Source organism: Antechinus flavipes, chromosome 1 (genome assembly GCF_016432865.1).
Source record: "Antechinus flavipes isolate AdamAnt ecotype Samford, QLD, Australia chromosome 1, AdamAnt_v2, whole genome shotgun sequence".
Taxonomy (NCBI): domain Eukaryota; kingdom Metazoa; phylum Chordata; class Mammalia; order Dasyuromorphia; family Dasyuridae; genus Antechinus; species Antechinus flavipes.
In genome coordinates, this window is record NC_067398.1 from 329,571,971 (window position 1) to 329,599,434 (window position 27,464).

General features: G+C 32.0%; 1 protein-coding gene across 3 annotated transcripts in view; it reads left to right on the forward strand.

Moving 5' to 3' along the window:
* The window catches only part of SLC44A1 (solute carrier family 44 member 1), a 205,725-nt gene that overhangs the window by 83,158 nt on the left and 95,103 nt on the right, over positions 1 to 27,464 (forward strand). For all 3 annotated transcript variants that reach the window (XM_051967106.1, XM_051967115.1, XM_051967098.1), the window contains exon 4: positions 23,932 to 24,068. In XM_051967106.1, the coding sequence (XP_051823066.1) occupies positions 23,932 to 24,068 (137 nt within the window). The remainder of the gene's footprint in view (positions 1 to 23,931; positions 24,069 to 27,464) is intronic.

Below are 27,464 nucleotides of genomic sequence, written 5' to 3' on the forward strand. Positions count from 1 at the left end.
CCTTGCCTCCCTTCTCAAGACGTCAATAAATAGATTTTCATATAGGTTTCAAATAGATTCATGAAGTTGGATGGGGAAAATTACATCTTTATTTTTGTTAATCTCTGCTAACTGAAATATAGCATTTCTTTCCATTACTTAAAAACATTTTTATGAGAAGGGGTCTTTAATCTTTACCAGAACGTCAAAGGGGTCCATGACCCAACAAAAAAGGTTAAATACTCTTCTAAGGTGCCAATGGCAAATGTAGTGATAGAGACCCTATTTTGTCCATGAGAAATTTCAATGTTCTTCCAAACTGCATAGTGATTAAACTACTTTACAATTATTATAACGTTCCTTATTATCATTCTTCATCTTCTGTGTTTTGATCTTTTTTACTTTTGCCACCAGCTCTACTAATCTTCCACAGTTATAGGAAATGACTTAAACACTCTTCAATGAGAAAATTGAGACTATTCAATTAAAATTCCCTTAACTCCCTTTCTCAATACTACCCCCCTTTGAGGGAAAAAAATTTTTTTTTAAAAGTATGATCATAATTCACAGTTATAGATTACTTTTATGCTTTACAAGGTATTTTTAGATCATTTTGTTCTCAACACTGACTGTCCTTCCTCTATACCTTACATTAAAAAAAAAATCAGTCATCAGTTATCATAAATGTCTCAAAATGCAAAGAATTGGGAAGGCAACCATACAAGAAAGTGAACTTCAACTACATGCAATGTTTTATTATTTTAAAAATATATATGTATATATATACATGCATATTCATATTTATGCACACATTTAAATAATATCTTGTTAAATAATATTTAACAAGTAATACATTGTTCTTCCTTCTTAACCACCCTTTCATTCTTCTCTGCTTTATCAATGTTTTTCTGCTCCCCCCACTCCCTTCCTCATAACTATTACTTTCCACAATTATATCTTTCCATCAAGTAGAGATTTCCCTCTACCCCCCAGATAGAAGCTGTTCCATGTTGTGTATGTAAGTACACAAACACGCATACACACACACACTTACTTTGGTGAAATATATATACTTCCAAATTGTTCCCCAGAATGATTTATTAATTCACAGCTCCATTACCACTATAAATATGCTTGTCCTCCCACATCCCCTCTAGCAATTGCTATTTTCATCTCTTGTCATATTTTTAAATCTGATAGATATGAGATGGAACTTCAGAACATTTCTTTTTCCTCTTATTATTTAGTGTCTCTGGTTTTATAAAAAATTATATTACTATGTTTGATTGTATCTATATCTTGATTATATAATCTATTTTCTTGATCAGTTTTTTATTGTAATAGTACCAAATAGTTTTATTGCTTCATAATATAATTTGAAATATGATTCTCCAAATTCCCCATTTTTTTTATAATTTCTCCATCTTTTTGTACCTTGAAATTCTTTGGTTTTTTGTTTTTCCAAATATATGGTTTATATGTCTGTTTTTTGGTTTAGCTATGTAAAATGATACCTTACTTGTTTGATTGGTGTAGCACCAAATCTATAAGTTAATTTAGGTAATGGTGCCATTTTTTTTTTATACTGGCATTGCTGAACCATAGGAATCGTATCCTCCATGTCTTAAGACTTCCTTTGTTTCAGAAAAGTATTTTTAATTCTGTTGATATTAATTTTGGGTCTGCCTTGATAATAGAACTCTTGGTTTATATATTCTGTACTTGTTCAGAATGGGATTTCTTCTCTTCTTGCTTAATTTCTTAAACTTATGCAGAAAAACCAAATACTTTTGTGCATCTTGGTGGGCCTTTTATTCAACTAAGTAGCAAAGAAAAAAATGTATCAGACCCAGAGTCAGGAAGACCTGAGTTAAAATGTGACCTTAGAAGTTTACTTTGTAACCCTGAGCAAATAACTTAACTTCTGCCTCCATTTCCTCAACTGTTACATGGGTATCTTAATAACATCTCACTTACAGGTTTATTGTAAGGCTCACATGAGGTAATTTTTGTTAAGCACTTAATACCTTGCACATAGTAGGAGCTTAATAAATGTTTCTTTCCTTCTTTACTTCCTTTTATTTTATATCCTGCTTCTTTATTGAAAGTAATATTTCAATTAATTTTACATGAATTCCTAGGTTCTTTAGGTAAACCATCATATCCACAATTAGTAATTTTGTTTTATCTTTGCCTATAAATATTCTTTGAATGCCTTTTGCTTTTCTTATAGCATTTCTAGAACTATATTAAGCAACAGTAGTAGGGACAACAGATATTTCTGTTTTATCCCTGATCTTAATGGAAACACTTCTAATTAGGTTATTGTAATAGTTGGTTTTTCATAGATATGGTTTACCATTTATAGGAAAAGCATATTTATTTTTATGCTCTCTTTAAAAAAACATAGATAAGTATTATGTTTTGTTGATTTTTTTCTACATCTTTTAATTTAAAAATTATTTTGCTATTAAAATGGTCTGTTACATAAACATTTACATTTTTCCTAAACTTTAGTCATACCTGAATTCTTGGCATAAATCTAGCCTGCTCATAGTAGATAATCTTTTGAATGCATTGCTATAGCCTTGTTGTTACTATTTTATCCAGTATTTTTGCATTAATATTCATCATAGATTTTTCTTCCCATATTTATCTCTCCTTGGTTTGGATATTAAGATCATATTTATTTCACAAAAGTTATTTTTATAGGATGCCTTTTTTTGTTTTTCCTAACAATATATAATTTGGAGTTGTTATTTAAATATTTGCTAGAATTCATTTATAATCTATCTGGGTTTATCTTTTTTTTCTTAGGAGTTCTTTTGTGCCTTGTTTCTACAAGATTATTATTTAATTAATTTTTTCCAGTTATTTTCATTTTTTAAAGTTGCACGTATTTCTCTTAAGTTGTCAATTTTACTCATCTATAAATGGGCAAAGTAATGTCTAGCATTTTCTTTTATTTTCCTTTCATCATTAATCATTTTTCTTTTTTTGGCTTTTGATATTGGTGATTTTTCCTCCTAAAAATCAACTTAGCTAATAATTTGTTCATTTTATTAATATTTTCAGTCATGCAGCTCCTAGCTTTATTTTTTAATTCTTTATATTTTGTCTGTGTTTCAAATTACAGGATTACTGTAATTTTATGGATAAGCAAAAAGTATAGTAATACTTAGTAGTCAAAAACTTCCTTAATTCCTTAAAGATCGAGTTATGTATGTTCATATGCAAACTGCATTTCAGATACATATATAACAATAAAAATAGGCTATATTTTAGAATTTTCTTTGTCATAATAAATGAAAATAAATCAGCTACTCATTAGCCCCAGATTGTGTGTGTGTGTCTGTGTGTGTGTGGTGCCAAACTCCACTTGAAAAATAATAGTCAATGTTGCCATTGAAATGTAAAAACTCTATGGTGATATGTTGAAAAATTAGCACCAATATTTGAATAATGATAATAATCAGATTTGAAAAACCTAGTTGTTTAATATCAAACTAGACAGTTATCTAAAATCTAAATAAATATTTGATATTCACTGAAAATAAACTGAATCAGTCTAAGAATTCACATAGAAGGGTTAGTTGTCATCCTTAAGATTTTATTTTTGGGATTATCTAGTTTTTCCACTGTAGTCCTTTTGTGATACTTCCTCATGGTATGGAAGTGACTAAGTTCTTGAAGATGATGGTATTTCTCATATACCCTCTCAAACTAGAACGGCTTCAGGCACAGCTTAGTAGTGGCCTTTTGTCTTGTTTGAAGATTACTTAAGACTAGAGGGCCATCATATTTACTTGGCCATCAGATGGTAGTCATATTTTTTTTTTTCTTTCAGTCACTGAGGAAAGGTGCCTACAAAGGAAAAGAGTTGTTGCTTTGTAAATCAGTGGAGAAAGTATCCAACTATAAAATTTCTGATTTTAAGTATTAAATAGATTTATGTATTGGTTCTGTTCTTTAGAACCTTGGAAAACGAGTAAATTCTTTCACATGTAGCTTTTCAAATATTTGAAAGGAGTTATGAAGTCATTCTCCAAGTTTTTTATTCTCCAGACTAAACATCTCTAGTTCCTTTGAACATTTCTCTTATCTTATCTGTTACATCTTTTTAAACCCTTTAGAATCCATTCTCTAGTTATGCTTTGCCTTGTCAGTGTCTTTTAAGGCATGTCACCCAGAATTGAACAAGCAGTCTCATCACATTGCTGTTGACTCACTGAGCTTGCAGTCAAATAAAAGTATTTTTTACAGAAATAACAGTCTAGCTATACTTCTTCCATCTTCTAATAATGTAGCTGGTCTTTGAAAAACTCATTGCAAAATTTTACATGCATCCTTTTGGGTTTTGCTTATTTAGTTTTGGGAGACAATATGATCTAGCAGAAAAGAATGTTGGACCTAAGGGTCAAAAGACCCCAGAGTTAAATCTTGCCTCGGATAATAATTGGTATATCTTCACTTTGTGACTCAGAGCCTTGAGATTCTAACTATAAAGTTGAAGAATCATTGATTTTAACAATCAAGGTTGTTAGAAAGAAAATGCTTTGTAAACCTTAAAACACTATGTGTGAAGAATTGTTATTATTTTGTTATCCTATTTGGGAAATGTCTTCCTTTCTTCTTACATGCTTGTCAGCATCCTAATGATCCTTCAAAACAATGATCAAAATTTTGCTTCCTATTTTATACACCCACTACTCTTATTCTTTTCAGAATTTCTAATAGAAGATCTATGGCTAATCATAGCCATATGTTGTGCCAGTTTTTGTACTTTTGGATTTTTTTTAATATCATCTACCCAATTAGATTGTTAATTCCTTAAGGACAGGAACTATGATTTGTATTCTTTATATATCCTCTTAAAAAAACAAACATTAGGCCAGAAATTCTTTTATGACACTAATAATTAGAAAAATACAAATTAAAACCACTGAGATTCCACCTCACATTCACCATCCAGATTAGCAAAGTTGACAAAAAAAGAAAAATAACAAATGCTATAGGAAAGCAGTCATGGAAACATACTGCTTGGAAAATTTATGAATTGGTCAAGCCATTCTGGGAAATGGTTAGAATTATGCCCTAAAAGTCATTTAATTGTACATAGTTTTTAATCCAGTGATATTATTATTAGGCCAAAGAGATCAAAAAAGAAGAAAAGCTCTCTCTCCCTGGTAGGTTGAGGAAGAAGTACTGGGTAGATAACAAATTAAATTTGTATAAATGAGGTGAACTAGTATGGTCTCTGGTCACTTCCATCTCTGATGTGCTGTGAACTACTTGGAAATAGAGAGCTATAGAAAAATAGTTCTATTAGTAACAAAGAATTATTGTTTTATAGAAGGAATTATAGAACAAACATATTCTAAAATAGCCAAACTCTTTTACACGTAAAATTGACTGTGTTCATAGCATTAAAATTCATCAGACTCCATGTCCAATCCATGACCAAAACTGTTTCCTCTGTATTCATATTATATTCCTTCTTTAGGCCCTACCTGTGGTTTCTGGTTACATTGGGGAATAGACCCAAGAGTTTTGCCTATATATTAAGATTTTCAAAAGTCCTCATTAAACTATCAGTTGCCTGACTTTCTATTCTGTTCTGTCTCCTCTGAGACAAATTAGACATCTTCATTCCAATTCTTCTTTCCACAATTCATGAAACCACCCCTTGTTTCTATAAAGCTTTCCCCAGATAATTGCCTTGGTCTGCTCTGTTGTCCAAATATGTAATTTTTAAAACTTTAACCTTTTGTTCATGTGGATGGGAGTTAGAGGGGAAGGGTCATCAAGAACTATGATTTTGTGCAGGGAACTATAGGTATGCAAAGGTTTTGCAATTTAGAGTTTCGGGTGGCATGGCAAGTTAAAGATTTTATCCATCTGTGATCATAGCATTAGTCTGGGTAGAGATATAACTTAAAACCTGCTCTTCCTATTTCTAAGACTAGCCCTTTATTCACTATGCCATCCTTGTATATTTGGTATTATTGTATTAATCAGATGTATGACTGTATTCCAGTTGGATAGTATGTCATTTTGTGTTTTATTCCATGATAGCTCCAAAAAGAACTGAGTAACTAATCAAATTGAGGATACTACTAAGTGCAATAAACTTTGATGCCTTAGGCTTTATTTAAGAATGTTTCCATGTAGGAACAAGCTGATAAAAATTCTTGAACAAGGAAATTTTCTTTAACTTTTAGTAGATCTAGCAATATAAGACATAGAGCCCCCATACTGTCCAGAATGTTTATCTAGTTAATAATATTAATAATAATGTATACTTAACCACACTGTTTGAGGTATAGCTGCTATCCCTATATTTCCATCCCTGTGAATTTCATAGAGTGAAATCTACAATCCAGAAGATAATTATGTATAGCTAGTTATTCTTTCATTGTTTCTTTATCCATATGCCTATCTCATTTTTCCTTCTGACCTTCCTTATTCTTCTAACCTTAGAATCTAATATTTTTAGTATGTCTAGAGTTCATCAGAATTAAAAATAAGTGAAAAATAGAGATTTTAAGTTTACTCTATTTGATCTTGATTTTTTTGCATATACGATGCATGAATTTATTCCATTTGTATCTGATACTTAAATCCTGTGCATTCCATTCTTTCTTACTTTTATTAGGATGGCTTTTAACTGTATAATTATAAAGAAAAGGGAAGTAAATAATTTGGATAAAGCCAGATTAACAAATAATTAATTTCTACTGTTCATAATTAATTTTCACTGTCTTTTTGTAAGTCTATTTTCACTTTAATCTTTCCTTTGCTAAAAAAAGAAAGCCTTATTAATCTTGTCACTTGTTAATATTCATTTTACATTTTACCACTCATTATCTTTTCCCTGCAAGCTTTAAATTCCTATATATTCCTTATTTGTAACTTCAGTGTAGCTATTTATCAATGTTAACCCATTGACTGTGTTCATTTGTAAAACCACATCTGTTTCTTTTGCTTTGTTTCTTGGTAGAACCATAGTTATTTTAGAACTCCCATTTTTAAATAGAAATTTCTCTTGAGAGTTAAAAAAAAATTAGAAATGTCACTGATATGCTTTGTTTTTATATCACTTTCATTTGATGAATGTATCCTTGTCCTTTCCTCCTGTCCAAAAAGACATTCCTTACAAAAAAAGCAAAAATTAAACAAAAGTAATTGGTCTGATTTATTAAATGGAGGTACAAATTGTTCAGTTATGATCTAATTATAATGATATGACTTCTGATTCTTTTTAGTCTTGTTTTCCTTGTGGTAATTATGTATACTCTTGCATTGTTTGCTTTGCTTCACATAGTTCATACAAATCTTTAGATCTCACTTCTATTTATCATTTTGTATAATTCAGTAATATTCCTTTATATTCATATACTGTGATTTGTTTAAGGACTTCCCAATTAGTGATCATCTACTTGTTTACAGGTTTTTTTTTTGCAAAATAGGTTACTTTTTTATTTCTTTTTAAATTTTTTTTATTATAGCTTTTTATTTACAAGATATATGCATGGGTAATTTTTCAGCATTGATGCTTGCAAAATCTTCTGTTTCAACTTTTCTCCTCCTTCCCCCTATCCCTTCCCCTAGATGGCAAGTAGACCAATATATGTTAAATATGTGTAGACCAATATATGTTAAATATGTTAAAGTGTATGTTAAATACAATATATGTATACATATCTATACAGTTATTTTGCTGCACAAAAAAATTGGATGTAGAAATAAGGTAAAAATAATGTAGGTTACTTAAAAAACAAAATCTCAATTATGATCATGTTTTCATTATCTTCTGTTTCTTCCCCAAAAGTCAAATACCTAAAACATTTACAGTTAATATCAAATTATAATTAATTGGACTATGCTTAATTGCATTTATACTAAATTGATTATGCATATATCCCATATCAGTGTGGTACTTTTTGATTATCCTGTTTTATGTTAAAAACATAGATATAACATAGAATATATTCATTGATTTTAATTTCATTGTAGGGAAAATGGAAGTCCTTCCAGAAGCCTCAGTTTGGATGATACTAGTTATAGGTGAAGCATAGACTATTTATAATCTGTATCCTCTAGAGCTGGTTTGTTGTATCTTTTGATTTGCCATAGAAGAAAAAGACGTTGTTAAAGTGGACCGTGATTTTAATCCAGCTGTGAGTAGCTAAATGGCCAAAAAACAAAAACAAAACCCTACTACAAATCCAACAATTAAAAAATCAACCTGCAGAAAAGGGTTGTTAATTGTAAATTGATATATATGAATAATGGAAAGCCTTAGCATTGTTGATTTTCATTTCATTTGTGGGAAAACCTCAAGTCAAAAGTCACTAAAATTTGAAGTTAATAAAAATTTGTTTCATCATTCAACCTTTCAGCTCCTATAGAGCTGTCTTGATAATGTCTTGATAATGGAGAACACTAGAGATGCCTTCAAAAGTAGTAGATAGCGCATAATACTTTGGTAACTACCAGATGATATGAGAAAAGTAAAAAGCCCAACTGGCTCAAAATCAATTGTCCTTCATATTATAGATTTAAAGGTCATCTAAATCTTCTGTCATTTGGAACCTAAGACTCTACCTCTGGGATATCACTCTCTGATAAGTGAGTTTCTGCCTTATCTTGTCTAAAACCAGGCCTCCATGACAGTCATTATTTTCAGCCATTCATCCTGTGTTGCCCTTCCTTCCCCCCCAGTCCCTTCCAACTTCCCCTTGTATTATGTATCTCCTCCATTAGAATGTAAGCTCCTTGAGGACAAAGACTGTGTTGTATATGCTTTATTTGTACCCTCAGCACCTTGGCCAATGCCTGGCATGTAGTTAAATTCTGGATAAATTGCATAACTATTTATCTGTATTCTAAGTCTTATGTGTTCTTCTGGTTAGTCTTTGTGTCTCTAATATCTCCTCACTAATATCACTCTAATATCACCTACTTCCAAACTACATCTCCCAAGGAGTCCATCCTCAACTATCAAAGCGATATTCCTGAGACATATATCTGACAAGTGTGACCTCTTTTTCTTCCTTCCTTCTTCATTAAACATCTCTTTGTTCCTTTCAGCATCAAACAGGAAACCTTTGTTGGGCTATTAAAGCCCTTCATACCCTGGTTCCTTCCTACCTTTGGAATCTTCTTAGACTTTTACACTCCTTCACACACTCTTCAAAGGATATACCATTTATATAAAGACTGTGGCCCCAAATAAGATGCTCCATCTACAAACTCTACATTCTATAATTATTGGATAGAAAGAACATCTCAAAAAAAAAAAATGAAGTTCTAAATCAAAGGTATCAGTCATGCAACTGGAAAGATTGGAACTTGTAGTCCATAACACTCCCATTATGCCTAAAACTAGATTAAAATGTAATTGGGAAATATTTAACAAAATTTAAAACAAATACAGTTCAACATCTCTTTCTATTTGAATTTGATATCACTGATGTAAACTGCTAAAGTTAATCTTTTGTCTAGTCCTCATTTGAAGAGCAGTTGTAGCTTTCCTAAGTAGGTTGATGGTGACTTCTTGTGGTTTTTTTTGTAGTAGTAGTAGTTTGACTTTGTTTTTAATAAATAATACTTTTCCACAAAGTTTATACTTTTTGAAGAGCTGTTGCTTTACCAGAATATTGCTGTTTTCTCTACACTATAAATAACATTTTGAATCTAGATAGACTTGAGAAAATTTTTTTTAAAAAAAATGTGTTCTTTTGACTAAGATAGACTTGAGAAAATGATTGACTGTTTACTCTGTATATAACATCTTGAATCTAGATAGATTTGAGGAAAATAATTTTTCTTAAAAAATTATTTATTGTCCATAAAATAATGGAAAATACTCACTTATTTGTATTTTCTTGATATGTCTTTTACAAGTTGATAGTAATTACAATTACAAGTGCTCAATCACATATCTTTGAAAATCTTGTCAAACAAACCATATATTCCATAATCCTATCTCATTTACCCTGCAAAATCATTTAATTAAAAAAAATGGATCTGTGTGTATGTATATATGTATAAAATTTAGGGCTCTTCTCTTTCCTGCAACATTTATCCTGAGAAAAAGATTTGATTGTTTCTTTGAATTTGGATTTGCTTCATTTGAATTATGATTGGACATATTAATATTTTGACTTTATATTTAGAACCCTTAAATAAAATATTACATTTACACATATCTCAATGAGACATTCTCACAGATACACTTTCAAGTAAAGAAAAATAGTAAATTCCTTCAAACAGTTACTGGCAGTTTAGTAATAAGAAATAAAATACGCTCTTTTTTACCAAACTTATTTACCCCATTACACTGTACAATAATAGGTTTTTACAGGGGGAAAAAAGGAAAGAGAGAAACTGGGGAACTTTTCTGGGAAAAGAAATCAATTTTTATTAAAAGAGACAAAGATAAGTAGTCTGTAGTCCGTCCCCCTCCCCCCACTCTCAGTATGATCTGAGACCCTGAGATACAAAATTCACATTTATTTATAGGTTCCATGTTCATGTATAGTGCAACAATGTCTTTTACTTTTTGCAGGTCATTCCTTTACATGATTCAGGGCTTTGATATCTTTTTAATATCTTTTACATTCCAGAAGGCTTTCATTCTTCATTATTTTAATATAAATATTAATATACAGATATGATTATTATGATCAAATGCTTAAGATACACACTTTATAATGACTATAATCACCTTCCTAAGATTAATACTGAGATACTCTTGGGACTACATTATTAAAACACAGGTTTTCAAACAGGACTATACTCTTACTATAAATCATATAATTACTTTTAATTCTATTGAAATTTTTGTAGCTAACAAATGACTATCAAAGCAATACAAAGCAAAGAACTCAAGATATTGATTATCGATCTCTCCCATTACATTGCCCAAATATTGCAAATGAGTCTGAATAAACAAAGATATATATATATATATATATATGAATAGCTTAGAGTACTGGATTTGTTTGACTGGACTCAGCTACTGTCTGCTTATATGATTATTATTTCTGGGCTCCAATTTTTTCATCTTAACGTTATATGGTTATCTTAGATACTTATTATTATTATTATTAGATAACCATTTCACAGACAGGATAGCATTTTGAGGTTATTACTTTGGGTAGATCAGTGTTTATGTAAAATCTTTTCTAAATATTTGTAATGTATTTGATAAAATAATAGCTCATTTTTCTACAGTGCTTTGCTACTTACAGAGTGAGTTTCTCAGTGTAATAATATTTTATTACCCCTATTTTACAGATGGGAATCACTAAGATTTAGAGACGTTAGCATCTTAGAATAGATGGCTTTCCAGTGTTTGTTTGAATATTTCATGATGTTGGGAGCTCACCATTTGGAGTCACCTCATTTTTTAGAGAAACTTTAAGAATTCCTTGTATTACTTTTTCTGATCTCCATGTGAGCTCTTGTTTTACACGGGTTCTCTGTAAAATAGTCTTTTAGGCAAACATACTTTTGGCATTCTAATAACAGCCCATTGGAGTTGTACACTGTGCAGTAAGTTTGAATGCTGGGCAGCTTAGTTCAAGAAAAGACTTTGGCATCCTGTACCTTGTCTTACCAGGTGATTTTCAGAATCTTTTTAAGACAATTCAGATGGAAGTGATGATTTCGTTTCCTATGTGGTATCAATAGACTATCCAGGTTTCATAGGCATATAACAATGAGGTCAGTACAGTGGTTCTATAGATCTTTAGTTTCGTAGGCAATCTTGTGTCCCACACTTTCCTTCAGAGCCTCCCAAACACTGAGCTAGCTCTGGCAAAGCATTCATCAACCTCATTATCTATGTGTACATTCCTTCAAACTATATTGCCACAATAAGTAGTGAACTTATTTACAGCATTCAGACTTTCTCCATTTGCTATAATTGATGGTTCCATCTATGGCATGGTGCTGGTTGGTGAAGAACCTATTTTCTTGGTGTTGGTTGTAAGGTCAAAATTAGTACAAGCATCAGAGAATCAATCCATACTTTGTTGAGACCCAGTCTCTGAGGCAGTTATGAATGCAAAACTTTATGGAGCTATACAGAATATTTGATCTTTTCATCCTTGAAATATTTTGAATTTGTTATTATGTATGCAGAGTCCAGAAAGGTATTGTATTCTTTCAGCTGATCTGTAAACTACCATTAATGTGCCTGAATATTGCATTAGCCCTGTTGTATTATATTGCGTTTATAGTGAAATCAAAGTCAAAGGTATTTATGAAACCTACCTCCAAACTACATCTCCCAAATCTTTTAACATGATTGAATAAATCTAAATTTCTCCTTGTCATATTTCATCTTTTTAATCTTAGTTCTAGTTTGGAGCATTCTTTTAGATTACTTAGTCTTTCATCTAAGGCAGGGATCCTCAAACTACGGCCCCGCAGGCCAGATGCCAGCGGAGGACGATTATCCCTGTTACCCAGGGCTAGGAAGTTTCTTTTATTTAAAGGCTCACAAAACAAAGTTTTTGTTTTTACTATAGTCCAGCCCTCTAACAGTCTGAGGGACAGTGAACTGGCCCCATTTAAAAAGTTTGAGGACCCCTGATCCTGTTAGCCAAACCTCTCAACTTGGTCTCATCTAGAAGTTAGATAAAGATAATTCTAATGTCTTCATCCAAATCATTGATAAAAGTACTGATTAAAGGCCTCAGGCCTTGTGCTAGTTTTTGGAGGGAAAAAATTGTAAATTATTTCCTTTCCTCAAGAACCTTATAGTCTAGCCAGGAGAGAATGGATAGACATGTACTTATATAGTTATATACAAATGTTAACAAATATAACAAATATATAACAAATATAACAAAAGTTAAATACAAAATGAATTTGGTGGGAAGGACTAGCTACTGAGGAAATAAGTAGCTTGTTATAGAAGATAATGCCTAGTACTGAATCATGAAAGAAACGAGGATTTTTGAAAGATAAGAGATAACAGGGAGAGAGCAATCTAGACATCAAGGTTGGCCAATGCAAAGATGAAAAGACAAAGAATAGAATATAATATGAGAAATATCTTGACTGGAGGAGTAATAAGGGGTTTTTAAGGCTGAAATTCTGATTTGATGTGGAAACTGGATGAAAGAGTTGAAAATGATACTGAAGTTAATAAACAGACTGAATAAAAAATATTTTTAAGTGTATATGCCAGACACTCTGCTAAGTTTTAGCAGTACAAATATAAACAGCAACAATTCCTGCTCTCATGGAGTTTACATTCTAGCGGGGGGTTGACTGGGGAGAATTCATATAATACATATAAGAGAACTAAAGTTGGAAAGTGAAGATGAGGGTAATCAAGGATGTGAGGAGACAATATGGGCTTTCATACTATCTGAGAAGGGAAAGCTCATCTATCAGAGGTCGGAGTCCCATGTGTGGGAACCAAGTTCTAATGCTATGTGGAGGAGAATCAGAGTATCTGTGGCATGAGTTGGAACTGCCCAAAAAGTAACTGAAAGAATGGTAGTACCCTTGATAGAAATAGGTAAATTTAGTTTTGGACATGCTGAGTTTTAGATATCTCTGCGACATCTCAATTTGAAATATGTTTCCTGAGGCAGAACTGATTCTCTGAACAGATTAGAACTGCAAATGTAGATCTGGAAGTTATCAGCAGAGATATAATAAATATATGTAAGATAATGAAGTCAGCAAAAGGAAAAAGGATAGAGAGAAAAGAAGAGAATGTAGCACATAATGCATCCACATTTCTGGGCTTTTATGGATGATGAGTTAGGAGATCAAGAAGGTATGGCCAGATATGAACATATGAAGAGAGGACAGGAAGACTTTTTTATTCTTATGATACTTGTAGTGCCTACATCACATGACTATTGGAAAGATCACATGAGCTCATTATGTAATGTATATTTCTAACCTTACAGAGCTATATAGTTATTAGTAATTTACAATTGCTGTTGACAGAATTATACTAATTCCTCTCCTCCCTGAATTTAAAATAAAGTCTACTTGCCTAAACTCTAAGGAAAGAATAGGTCTGATTATGTAAAGAAAACTCCTTTCTTGGTAATAGTGAAGCTGAAAATGACATGGTCAATTTCTGTTGAGATTCTCCTCACTTTCACATGATTAGGCAATTTTTAACTTGAGTCACAATTATACCTTGAATGGTCATTTTTCTCATCATTTCCTCTGTCTTCCCAGATTATACAAGGCTTCTTAGGAGTTTTTTAGATAAAAATTTTTTTTAGCAGAATGAAACTTGCATTGAAGAAAAAATAATTTATATTTTTTGAATAGGAAGATATGCTATAAACAATAACATTTCACTTCTGTTTCTTTGTACCTCTCATTTTTAACCTCTGAACCAAGTGGTCTTTAGTGTGGTTTCACCTTCAGATTCAGTGATTTCCATATAAGTATCTATTTACCTTCTTGAATTCGATTCAGTTCAGTATTTTAAAAGATATTTCTCTATATAGAACGCTGTGGTAGATGTTAGGGAAGATAAACAGTCCAGTAAAGACAATTTCCTTGTCTCCATGGAATCAAATAAATTCATCTATTTAACTTTAGTTAATCACAGAATATATATATTGCTAGAATTACAAGTGATTTCAAGTGGTCATCCAATAATACAACTTTCTTTTCAGAGAAGAGGTAACTGAGGCTGAGAGCCGGGGAGTGAATGACCTGACAACCATTTTATAGTAAACACTGGCAAAACCAGGATCACAACCAAATCCATATGACTTGTAGGGCACTTCCATGAATATTTAAATTGTGTAGAGCTAGCAATACCCATAATATCAAAGTTTTCTATAGATTATAAAATTATCATGAAGAAGGAAATTCTGATATATGTAAATCATTACTATTTTTTTTTAATAGAAAATGGACTTCCTACTTTCATACTGTTCTAATGAACTCTATGTGTGATGATTACATTAAAAGAGTACAGTACTAGGGCTATTCTGATTAGCAGGAAGAGAAGAGAGAGATTTGTATAGACTTGACTAAAGGAATATATTAGTGCATAAGCATAACACAGTGCAATGACACTTTCCAGAGGGTCTTCGCAAATGTTTGTTGCATGAAGTATGCCTATTCATTTTTATGTTATAATAATGAATTAGAAAAACTATTCCGTAATGCCCATAAATTCATATGTACTTCCTTGTGTCAAAATATGAAACACTTTTCATTCATTTTCTTGATTCTGTATTTTGGTATATAGTCATTTTAAATAACTGTTAGAATCATAAGCTATCAGATCTAAAGGGACCTTGGAGTTGAAGTATCCCCTATTTTATTGATGAGGAGTATAAAGCCCAGAAAGGGGAAACAATTTACTCAGAATTTTACAGTTAAATGACAGAACCAAGATTTGTATGCTCAGTCAGTACTATTGCTATCAGTGCAGGAATATTTTATTAATACTGATTTCTACCATGTTGTTATCCTTTTACAAGTTTTGCTATTGTTCTTTTAATTTGATACCTATTGACTTTTTTTTTTTTATTGATTGATTTTTTTTAAATTTTATTTTATTTAATAATAACTTTGTATTGACAGAATCCATGCCAGGATAATTTTTATACAACATTATCCCTTGCAATCGCTTATGTTTCGTTTTTTCCCCTCCCTCCCTCCACCCCCTCCCCCAAGATGGCAAGCAGTTCTATATATGTTAAATATGTTGCAGTATATCCTAGATACAATACATATTTGCAGAACCGAACAGTTCTCCCGCTGCACAGATACCTATTGACTTTTATAGGTTTTTATCTGAGTATTTTTAAAAAGTTCTTTCTATCAGGTTGATGAGTCTCTTGCTACTCTCATCTTTTACAACTATTATGAGAATGTTCTCAATGTGTATAATGTATGTAGAGATGTTAGGGGTTCCATAGCCATCTGATATATGAATTATTTAGATGTCTTAATGCTTTTCTTTACTTTTACTATTTGATATGTAGACATTTCATGCATTTTTGCTTCCATTAAAAGCAAGAAAATTTAAACCAGCCAACATTATTAGTTACTAATAACTCCAATCTTGTAGAGCTAGCAGGCAAAACTGTTGACTTAAAATAGATTTTTGGATTATATGTAAATTTAAATTGTCTATGATACTCCAGCCTATCATTAGCATGGATAATGAAAAATGGTTGAATATTATTTTGCTATCAAGAGTTTAAATGTTACATAGAATTAATTTTTGTTTTAAAAGGAAAGGAAGAAATCACGGAAAATTTTATTTACTTTAGAAGCTAAGGTAATTTTTAATTGCAAAGAGGATACAAAGTACATGATTTATATGAGACATAAATTATCTATTTGGTAATACATCCATTTTCCCCTAAGCTTTAAATAACCTTTTAAATAAATACCCACTGGTTAGAAATTAAATTAATTATAAATAAATCTCCTTTCTAATGTATCCACATGAATTGGGTGAACTCCAATATTTTAATATGGTGTTAGCTGTTTCAAAGTACTAAACCCAAGTCCAAATAGAAAAAAAGTTAATCATATTAATGATTTTAAAACGGTAGTGGGAAATGTTTTCATAGTAACTTATTTCCTTTACGTTATTTTAAACATTAAAGACTTTGATATGATTGAACATATGAAATGAACTAAAATTAAATTCATATATTCTTAGCATGCTGTGACAGTACTATTGACTAGAAGCTGTAATGCTTTTCATTGAAAATTTTGCTGAATTTAGCTTAGAGGGAAGAAGGCTGGACACAAAACAAAGAATCATTTATTTAGAGCTAGAGAGGACCCTAAATGTTTTCCATTACTACTTCTCATTTTTTAAATGAAAAAACCGAGATCTAGGAAGGTTGAGTCTCTTGCCTATGACCACATAGCTTGTGTCTTAGAGGGTATCCAGACCCAGATCTGATTTAGATCCAGAACTCAGTTCAATATTACACAATTCCTTAAGCCCTATTAGAAGATCTAAATTTGAGCCTTGGCTCCTCTATTTTCTAAGTCATGTGATTGTGGCCTCATCATTTCATAAGATTATAGAATTTAGATCTAAGAAGTACATTGGAAATCCTTTAGTCTGGTCTTTTCATTTTCTGAATGAGGAAGCTGAGGCTTAATCTCAGCCTAGGGGAGTAGAAAGAACAGGTCATATCCATGGTTTTTTTTTTATTTTACTCTTCCAGCTTTATGCTCTTTTGTCTTTCCTGTCTTTGCTATATATACTAGCTATCTTACTCTAAGCAAGTCACTTCTCTGTACTCCAGATGTCTCTCTAAAATTCTTTAAGTTGCAGAGAAAGTATAGCTTTTACTGGTAGAGGGAGTTCTTAGAGATCATCCAACAATTATGAAATCACATGTTGATTTTCTATCCTGTCTTCTTTTATAACATAATATTTAATGAGATTCAATCTATAAAGCATACCCTTTAGATGTGGATTTCACCTTTGCCTTCTGTTCATATAGATGCTACAAATTAGACTATGGTACCTATTAATGTATTAAATGCCCAGTGGATAACACAGTATCAGAAATGGCTAATTAAGGAAAGATTTTTTTTTAATTATAGAAAAATTATAATTAGTTGAATTTAATGAAATATATTATTACCCAAGAGGCAGTCAGTTGCAATGGATGGAGAACTGGCCTTGGAGTCAGAATGCTACTTTACACGTGTTGGCTTTGTGGCCTTGGATAAACCAACTTAACCTCTCAGTGCTTCCCAAAAACCTTCTAAGAAAATAATTTGCATAGCATTTGCTGATCTACATTGATAGAAGGAGTTTTTATGGGGGAGTTTAAATATGTGCTTTAAACTCCTAACTATCTAAATCTGTAAAGGAAAAATTAACTGACATACAAGACTTAGAGAATAATACAGTAATAGTAGGAGATTTTAATATTCTCACTTTTGGACAAATCTAACAGAAAGAAAAACAAAAAGAAAACATATTGAATGTATGAAATGAGCATAAAATGAAAGTAATATGTTCTTAGTAAACACTCAGTGACAGTATCATTGACTAGTGACTGTATTACATTTAACTGTGTTAACTAGTGACTGTATTACATGTAACTGCTCAACATTGTAACTTAATGGGAAGAAGATTGGACTCAGAACATAGGTTCGTTCACTAGATCATTTAATTTAGCACTGAATAACAGAATTGAATGAATTGCTGGAGAAACTAGAACTAAAATTCTATGATGTTTTTTTAAATGAGGCAGCTGAATAGTACACTTATTTTCACTATCACATGGAATCTTTACAGAAAATGACCACATGTTAGAGCACAAAGCTATTACAGATAGATGTAAAAAGACAGACATATTCTTTACAGGCCATAATGCAATAAAAATTGCCATCAGTTCAGGGAGCACAAACAAAAGATATAAACCCAAAAGCAACTTAACAGTAAAATCCTAAATAATGAGTGGATCAAAGTACAAATGATAGAAATAGTAATGAAGGAAAAGAAAATAGTGGTGAAAAAACATATCTGGGAATCTAGCAAAAACAGTCCTTGAGGGGAAATTATATTCCTAAAACATACTTCAACAAAATAGAAAAGGAGAGGATTAATGAACTGAATATGAATTTTTAAATTAGCTAACAGATAAACCCAAAATATGCACAATAAAGGAGATGATGAAAATTAGAAGAGAAATAGTAAATTGGGAACAAAAAGACTATTAGAAATGATCAACCAAACTAAAAGCTGGTTCTTTGAAAAGACTGACAAAATTGGTAACCCTTAAAAAGGAGATAAAAAATCAAATCAATAAAACAGCAAAAGAACAAGGCAAAATCAAATAAAAAGTATCATAACCTGATAATGCATAATTTAAAAAGCTGAGACCACAAACAAAATAGAGAAATGTTTTCAAAAGCATAAACTAACTGAAGTCTGAATTAAGATCTTAAACTATCCAATTAATCTCTGTGAAGCAAACAAAACTAAAGGAAGGCAGTGGGGAAATAAAGATCCTACAAGAGAAGAAGAAGAAAAGAATTGCTGATCCTGATGGATTTTTAAAGAGGAATTTTATCAAACATTTAAAGAAAAAATAGTACCAAATTATTCTCAAAAATTTGAGAAAGAAAGCAGTCCTCCAGATTCCTTTTGTAAGACAACCTGAAGCAGAATGCCTAAACCAAGAGGATATAAAAATGAGAGAGAAAGAGAACTATAAGCCAATATCATTAATAAATATAAATTTAAATTAAAAAAATCTTGTCAATCAGACTACAGCAATCCACCCAAGCAATTATTCAACATGAACAAACTTGATTTATATCAAGGATACATATCTGATTCTAGAGGAAGAAAACAATCTATATAACTATATTAAAAACCAAAATATACAAAACCATGTATTTATTTCAATAAGATGCAGAAAAATCCTTTGCCAAAGCACAATACATATTTGTGCTTAAAACCTTACAAAGTATAGGTAGAATGGAACTTTAAAAAAAAAAACCATAGAAAACATCTTTAATAATAAAAAAAAAACAACCTTATGAACTGGATATACTTTAAAAGCTTTCCCAATAAATATGTATTATTCCCAATTCCCAATTATTCCCAATAAATATTAAAAACTATTATTTGAAATTAAGAGTGTAAAGAAGAGCAAAAAAAGATATAAAACTATTGATTTGCTGATGATATAGTAATTTACTTAGAAAATCCTTGAGAATCAGCAGATTCCCTAATAAGGACAATTAATCAGCTAAGTGACTCAGTGGATAGAGTGATGAATCTTGAGTCAAGAATACTTGAGTTTAAATACATCTTCAAATACTTGCAAATTGTGTGAGCCAAGCTGAATTTGGCTTTATTTTCTTTTTTTAAATTCATATTAACCAATGATTTATCTATTTATTGTTTTTTTCCCATAAAACCAACTCCTACTTTTATTTCTTAATTCAATGATTTTCTTGCAGTTTTATTAATCTCACCACTAATTTTTAGGATTTCCAATTTAATATTTAATTGGAGGTTTTTAGTTTGTTCTTTTTCTAATTTTTTAAATTGCATATTCAATTCATTTATCTGTTCTTTCTCTATTTTATTTATTGGGTTGCTCTTGTTTTTTCCTTATTTTTCCTCTTTGACTTTTTTTTGTAAATAAATTTTATTTTTTCCAATTACATCTAAAGATAGTTTTTAACATAAATTTTTATGTTTAAGTTCCAAGTTTTTTTCCTTCTCCTCCTCCCCTCTTCCCAAGAAAACAAGCAATCTAATGTTGGTTATATATGTATAATCAGGTTAAACACATTTTCATATTGTAAAAGAAGAAACAGAACATAAGGAAAAAACAAACACATATTACCCCCTCCTTCCCCAATTGAAAACAGTATGCTTCAATCTGCATTCAGATTCCATGGTTCTTTCTCTCGATATGGATAGAGTTTTCCTCATGAGCTTTTTGGAATTGTTTTGTTTCATTGTATTGTTGAGAAGAGCTAAGTCTATCATAGTTGATCATTGAACAATGTTACTGTTATTGTGTACAATGTTCCCCTGGTTCTGCTCACTTATCAGTTCATATAAGTTTGTCCAAGTATTTCTGAAATGCACTTGCTCACCGTTTCTTATAGCACAATAGTATTCCATTGCATTCATATACTGCAACTTGTTCAGATGTTCCTGAGTTGGTTGGCATCCCTTCAATTTCTAATTCTTTGCCACCACAAAGAGAGTTGCTATAAATATTTTTGTACATGTAGTTCTTCTTCCCTTTTTTTAATGGTTTCTTTGGGATACAGACCTAATGGTAGTATTGCTGGATCAAAGATTTTCTTATTCGATTTTTGAAGTCCTTTTAAAGTTCTTCCAAGAACTCTTTTGGGGCTTTGACATTTCTCTTTGGGATAGGATTGCAGTTTTTTACTTCACTATCTTCCTTTGAATATAAATTTAATTCTTCTCTATCTCTGTAGTAGCTATCTATGCTCAGGTTCTTTCTTCTTTGTTGATTTTTTTATTTTGCTTTATTTTTAGCAGCTTATTGTTGTAATCAGGTTCTAGTGGTAAAGTGTAGGAAATGGTATCCTAGGCCTCTTTCTTACTAATATTTTCTGAATTCTGTCTAGGTGCCCAACTTTAGGCATTCCTTTCTACCCTAAGTCACGGTTAGGGCTCCCAGCCATGCTGTCCCTGCAAACATTCTTGTTCTCTGCTGTCATTTCTATGACAGCAAACTTTAGCTCTCCCTGAGGCTCTGGAACCAAAACCAAGGATTCACCTTTCCTGAAATACCCACTGCCAACAAGGTTCCTGTCCCTCTCCTACAGCACTCATCTGTCATGTGCCAGTTGCTTCTTGCCAGCAGCTGCAGCCTAGGACCACATCTGGTCAGCACAATTGTGCCTGGCATTGGGAGACAAGAAATGGGGCTTTCATTCTTTCCCTACTCAGCTGCGTAACCCCCATACTGTCCATGAGGTGAAAGCTTGTGAAACTGAACCTTCTTTCTACCCATCTATCTCTGGGACTTATATGTTGATTCAGGGAAGTCAGCCTGGAGGTGCTTGCTCTTCAGTCAGAGCCAAACCTCCTTTCCTAGAGGTTGATTCTTTACTTTTAAGTTGTCTCAGAAGGGTAACTACTTTACTCTGACTTTTTATTTTTGCCACCCTATGTTCACTTTGTAGAGTAAATGTGGAATTTTCTGACCTACTCCACCATCTTCCCAGAATCCTCTAGTCACTTTTTTCATCCCTGAGTGGAGCCATTGCATTATGAATCATGCATCATTGATTGTCTAACTGGTACACTGTTTGGTATACTTAAAGAACTTCTTTTTCATTTAGCATTCCTTGCCTATTTATTCCTCATGTTTTTTCAATCTGACTGACTTCTAGTTTAGCTATACATCTCAGGTTCTCTTTCACTGGGCTTTGAACAGTTTTTTTCTTTTACATAAAATAAAAAAACCAGCTTCCTCTTTTACCATTATTAGCATTTGTAGTCATGCCTTTGTATTGAATTGGGGGGGAAGAGAGAATGGAGCAAAATGGGGGCATTTTTTTTTTTTTTGGTTCTCATTTGAATCTATCAAGAATTTTGAATAAAGGGGTTTGGGGTTATTTGTTTGTTTTAAATAGCTATCAAGTTTCATTTAGGTTTTTTACTTGTATCTTTATTTTATTTTTAATTTCTCTCTACCCCAATCTCCACACACACACACACACACACACACACACACACACACAAACACCTCACACATATACTCTTTCATTTTGTCTTATATTACTATAAAAATGGACACATAATCAGATTATGTTTTTACAACCATAGGTATCAATAGATTTAATAGTGGTGAAAGACCTCTGATTGTCATTCATATTTAGAAAACACTCTATGAAACAATGAAATTTGGCCAAAGATTATAGTTACCTCACTTATATTCCTCCTGAAATTATTTCTATTCATTTTAAGTCCCTGTCCCCATCCATAACAATGATAAACAAGGAACCTAAGAATAATTTATTATTGTGCTTTAAGTTTTGTAAAATGATTTTTTTAATTAACCCTATAAGATAGGTGGTTATACCTTATACCACCTATAAGCATTATTTATTCCCATTTTATAAATAAGGAAACTGAAGGTCAAGAAAATCCTTGATTAAATAACAATTAAGTGTCAGTAGTGAGAGTTGAAACCAAGACTCCTTTCCACTGCATCAACGCAGATTTATCAAAGAACATCCAGTTCATTTTGTTTGGGTAAATACCATAATCTTCCATCAATTTCAGAACCTTTAAAACAATTAACATTTTTTAGCATTTTTCTTCTTTCTGATGAATATGAATATACATTTTAAAAGAAATAATAATTTGAGAAATAAAGAGTTCATCTGATCAGATACATCCCTCAGCTTTCGAAGGGGAAGAAATGATTTGAGTTTTTTTTTTCTTTTTGAGTTTATTATTTTTATTTTTCAAAACATCAATATTTTTATTCTGTCCCTCATTAACCCCTCATTGAGCAAATTAAAAAAAAAAACTTAAATCATATTTACATAGACCTGCAAAACAAATTTCCACATTAGCAATGTCTAAAATTTTATAATTCTTTCTACATTTTAAGTTCACCACCTCTCTGATAGTATATTAGTGGTAGGTTCCATCTTTATTCTTTTGGACCTGTGAACATATCATTATGTTTATCAAAGTTCTGAAGTCTTTCAGAGCTGTTTTTCTAAGTTATGATGGTTCTCTTCAACAATGAGAGGATCCAAACCAGTTCCAATTGTTCAGTAATGAAGAGAATCAGCTACACCCAGAAAGACATAGCATTTCCACTATATAAATTGTTGTACCATTTCTGCTGACATACTTGAGTTCATAAAGATTTTCCTAGTTTCCTCTGAAATTGCCCATTTCATCATTTTCTGCAGCACAATAATAGTATTTAGATTGGATTATTTTGACTCATTTGTTTTGAAAATAAAATTCATCTGATTCTTTTTGTACAGCAAAGTAACTGTTTGGACATGTATACATATGTTATATTTAACTTATACTTTAACATATTTAACATGTATTGGTCAACCTGCCATATGGGGGAAGGGGTGGGGGGAAGGAGAGGGAAAGTTGGAACAAAAGGTTTTGTAATTGTCAGTGCTGAAATATTACCCCCATGCATATATCTTGTAAATAAAAAGCTATAATAAAAAAAAATTTTTTTAAGAAAATAAAATTCAACTCACCACAAAGGAAATAGAAAATTAAAATTTAAAATAATATAGGTTACAACTTTATATATGAGTAAATTTCTGAAATTTCTATAAAAATCTATACAAAACCTATAAATTTCTATATAAGTGAGGTGGGCTATGAGTGAAATTGGCCATGTATCGTCAGATGTATTATTTCTATAAACAGTAACCTCTATGTTTTTTCCTGTATTTTAGGTATGTGTTCTTTTTGGACCCATGCAATGTGGACTTGGTAAAACGGAAGATCAAGTCTATTGCTCTGTGTGTAGCAGCATGTCCAAGCCATGAATTAAAAACAATATATGAAGTCCAGAAGTTTGCAGAAAAGAATGGTGAGAGGGTATTAAAGCTAACCACCCAAGTAATGTTCCTGTCCTGAACCTGTTATCAAACATTTTGGGTTTTTGGTATTCAAATATAACTTCTTTTATCCAATACTAAAGTAAATCAATACTTATGTTCAGCACTAGTAAACTAAATGGAGATTTTAAAGAAGGGGAAAAGCATAGATAATTTTTATCATCTAACAAAAATCTCAAAAGAAAATTGGCTAAAACGTTTGCAGTGGTATCACAGGAAAAAGGAAGTCAGATTTGTTCTGTTTAGCCTTAGCTTCTAAGGCTAAACTAGGAGTAACCATGGGTGAAATATGCAAGAAGAAATTGGTTTGATGTATAGAGAAAAACTTCCTAACAATTAGAGCTGTCCAAAAATAGAATAAGCTGTCTTGGCACTTAGTTACATCTAAAGGTCTTTAAGGAAAGACTTGATGACCTCTTGTTGTATATGCTATAGAGGGGACTTTTTTTCAGGTATAGATTAGACTAGATGGTATAGTTAGTGGCTGTGATCCCTTTCAGTCTAAATGGATAAATGATCCTGTTATCCTTTCTAAATCTGTGATTCTGTAATATTTTTGTATTCTAAATGTAATATTTTGAGAAAATGTGAAGTATGGAGCTTTGGTATTATCTGGGAGAAATCCTGCATAGCAGATTTTCTGATTTCAAGATCTTTTGGATTTTTTTTCAGTCTGCAATTTCCAGTTTTATTCCAGTATTCCTTTCCATAAAATCAGTCATCATTTTCAGTCTTGTTTAGTTTAGCTTCTTTCAGAATATAGTAACTCTTATGATCCATATTGCTTCACTGTATGGATTTTACCCTAATTCTTTATTCTTCTGATATGCTAACCAAACTCAAGTCTGAATATAGTCAACCTAAGGACCTACTGACTTCCTAAAGCTGTTTTGTTTTGTAGATTCAGAGTGTGTTCTCATCACCAGACTTTTCTTTCTTTAAAAGACATTGTTATATTTGTTTCTAACAATATTTGCATTTAGAACTCACTCTGTCTCTCTTTCTCTCTCTCTCTCTCTCTCACACACACACACACACACACACACACACACACACACTTCTTTGCTGCCCAGCAATTACTTTTAATAAAGAATTAAAACACTTTTGTTATTCCAACTTTTCCCCTCTTTCCCTCCACCCCCTCCCCAGATGGCAGGTAGTCCAGTACATGTTAAATATGTTAAAGTATTTGTTAAATGCAATATATGTATACATATTTATACAGCTATCTTGCTGCATAAGGAAAATCAGATTTAGAAAAAAAGCAAAAAACCTGAGAAGGAAAACAAAGATGCAAGCAAACAATAACCGAAAGAGTGGAAATGCTATGTTGTGGTCCACACTTATTTCCCATAGTTCTCTTTATGGGTGTAGCTGATTCTCTTCATTACTGAACAATTGGAACTGGTTTGGATCCTCTCATTGTTGAAGAGAACCATCAGAATTGATCATCATATAGTCTTGTTGCTGTTTACAATGTATTCCTGGTTCTGTTTATTTCGCTCAGCATCAGTTCATGTAAGTCTCTCCAGGCCTCTCTGAAATCATCCTGTGGTCATATCTTACCGAACAATAATATTTCATAACATTCATATACCACAATTTATTCAGCCATTTTCCAATTGATGGGTATCCTCTCAGTTTCCAGTTTCTGGCCACTACAAAGAGGGCTGCCCCATTTTTGCACATATGGCATGTACATCATTTCTTATGAAACATTAGTATTTTATTACACCCATAATATGTATATATGTGATGAGGTCTAGATTTGGGGTACCTAAGTGAAATTAGGGTTTAATTGAGGTCTAGTGGCAGGTTTGGGGTACAGGGAGTCAAATAGAGCTCCCCTGCAACTCCATTGGATTTGGCGCAAGAATACGGAGTTAAATGAGGTCTAGAAGCAGCGCGAGTTCCCTGCAAAGAAACTTACAGGCCCAAAAAGCTAGATTGATAAAAGAGGTTTATTATGGGCATAGGAAGTAAGGTTAAAGTCTAGTTAAGGAAATAAGTGAAGCTAGAGATAAGAGGACACTGGAAACAGGGTTCCAGTGGACAGAGCTCCCTGGCGTGCCAGGCGTAAGGCTGGCATGTTTGGAATCTCTGCAAAGAGAGGATTTTAGTTTGGCTCTTTTATAATGAGAGATTTAGCTAAAGGGGCCTGTGGGTGGAGTCCCAAGTTGGCTCCTTGCTGGATTTCAGTGGGGGCTTGGGCTGGGAAACATGAGCAGATCATTAGAATGGGGGCTGGGACAGCCTAAGTTGGCTCAGATCTGGGTCGGAGTTGGGACAGGCCGGGATCTTCTATTGGAATTCAAAGGGACTAGGATTTGTGAATCAAAGGTCCTAGCTTCCTGAATTGATAATCCATCAGCTAGGAGGGGTTGGGAATTAGAAAGAAATGAATAAAAAAATTCTTAAAGGGATCACAACCCACATCATATGCACATATCCAAATGTGTGTTTGTGTGTGTGCATATGTAGTGATGTGTTTAACTGTTCCCAAATATATGGTCTTAGGCTTTGTTTTTAGTTCTTCATAATTCTAAAAAAACTGCTTTTGAATATTTTCCTCTATAAGACCTTTTTTTCCTTTGATCTTCTTATACCTTATACCTTATAGTAGGATTTCTGGGTTGAAGGACACAGGTGTTGTAGTCAGTTTCTTAGCAAAATTCCAAATCGCTTTCCAGAATGGTTTAACTAATTCACAGTTCCACAAAGAGTATATTTTGCTTGGGTAATAATTTCTACTAAAATAATTAGCTTATTTAATCATGGTAATATAATAGCCCTTAAGACCCCTGGGATTCCTTCTTCAGCTTTAAGGAGTTTGTTTTAGAAAACAAGTTCTAAGTTCAATCATGATTGCTCCAAGTTCTCACTTAAGAAGATTCTTAATGTTTATTGTATCTATTTCAAATTAATCCCTGGCTTATTTTTGATTGAAGCCAAATTCAGTTTATTACAAATGTTTGGGTAGATAAGAAAACTGCAGATTATATTGTAGTGTCTTCAGACAAGTACCCAGAAAGGAAAGTTGAGAAAAGAGTTTCTCCTTTTATACTAGTTCCTTAGAGTAAGACCAAAATTCTCATGAAATAGCTTTGATTCAAGGAGGTATGCAAACCCTGTACAATCAGGATATGTTCTTATATAACAAAGGTAATTACTTTTAAGGGAGTAGCATAATCAGTTAAGCGCCACTCTTATACCTGCTTTTCATTCCACTATTCCCAGTTTGCTAGTGTAAAAGGAGAAGAGTTGTCTTGATTTTAATTCCTCATGTTAGTAATGATAAGCAATAATATTCTTCTGTTGTGAACTCTTTATTCATGTCCTTTGCTTTATCCATTGTCATCAAGAGGTTT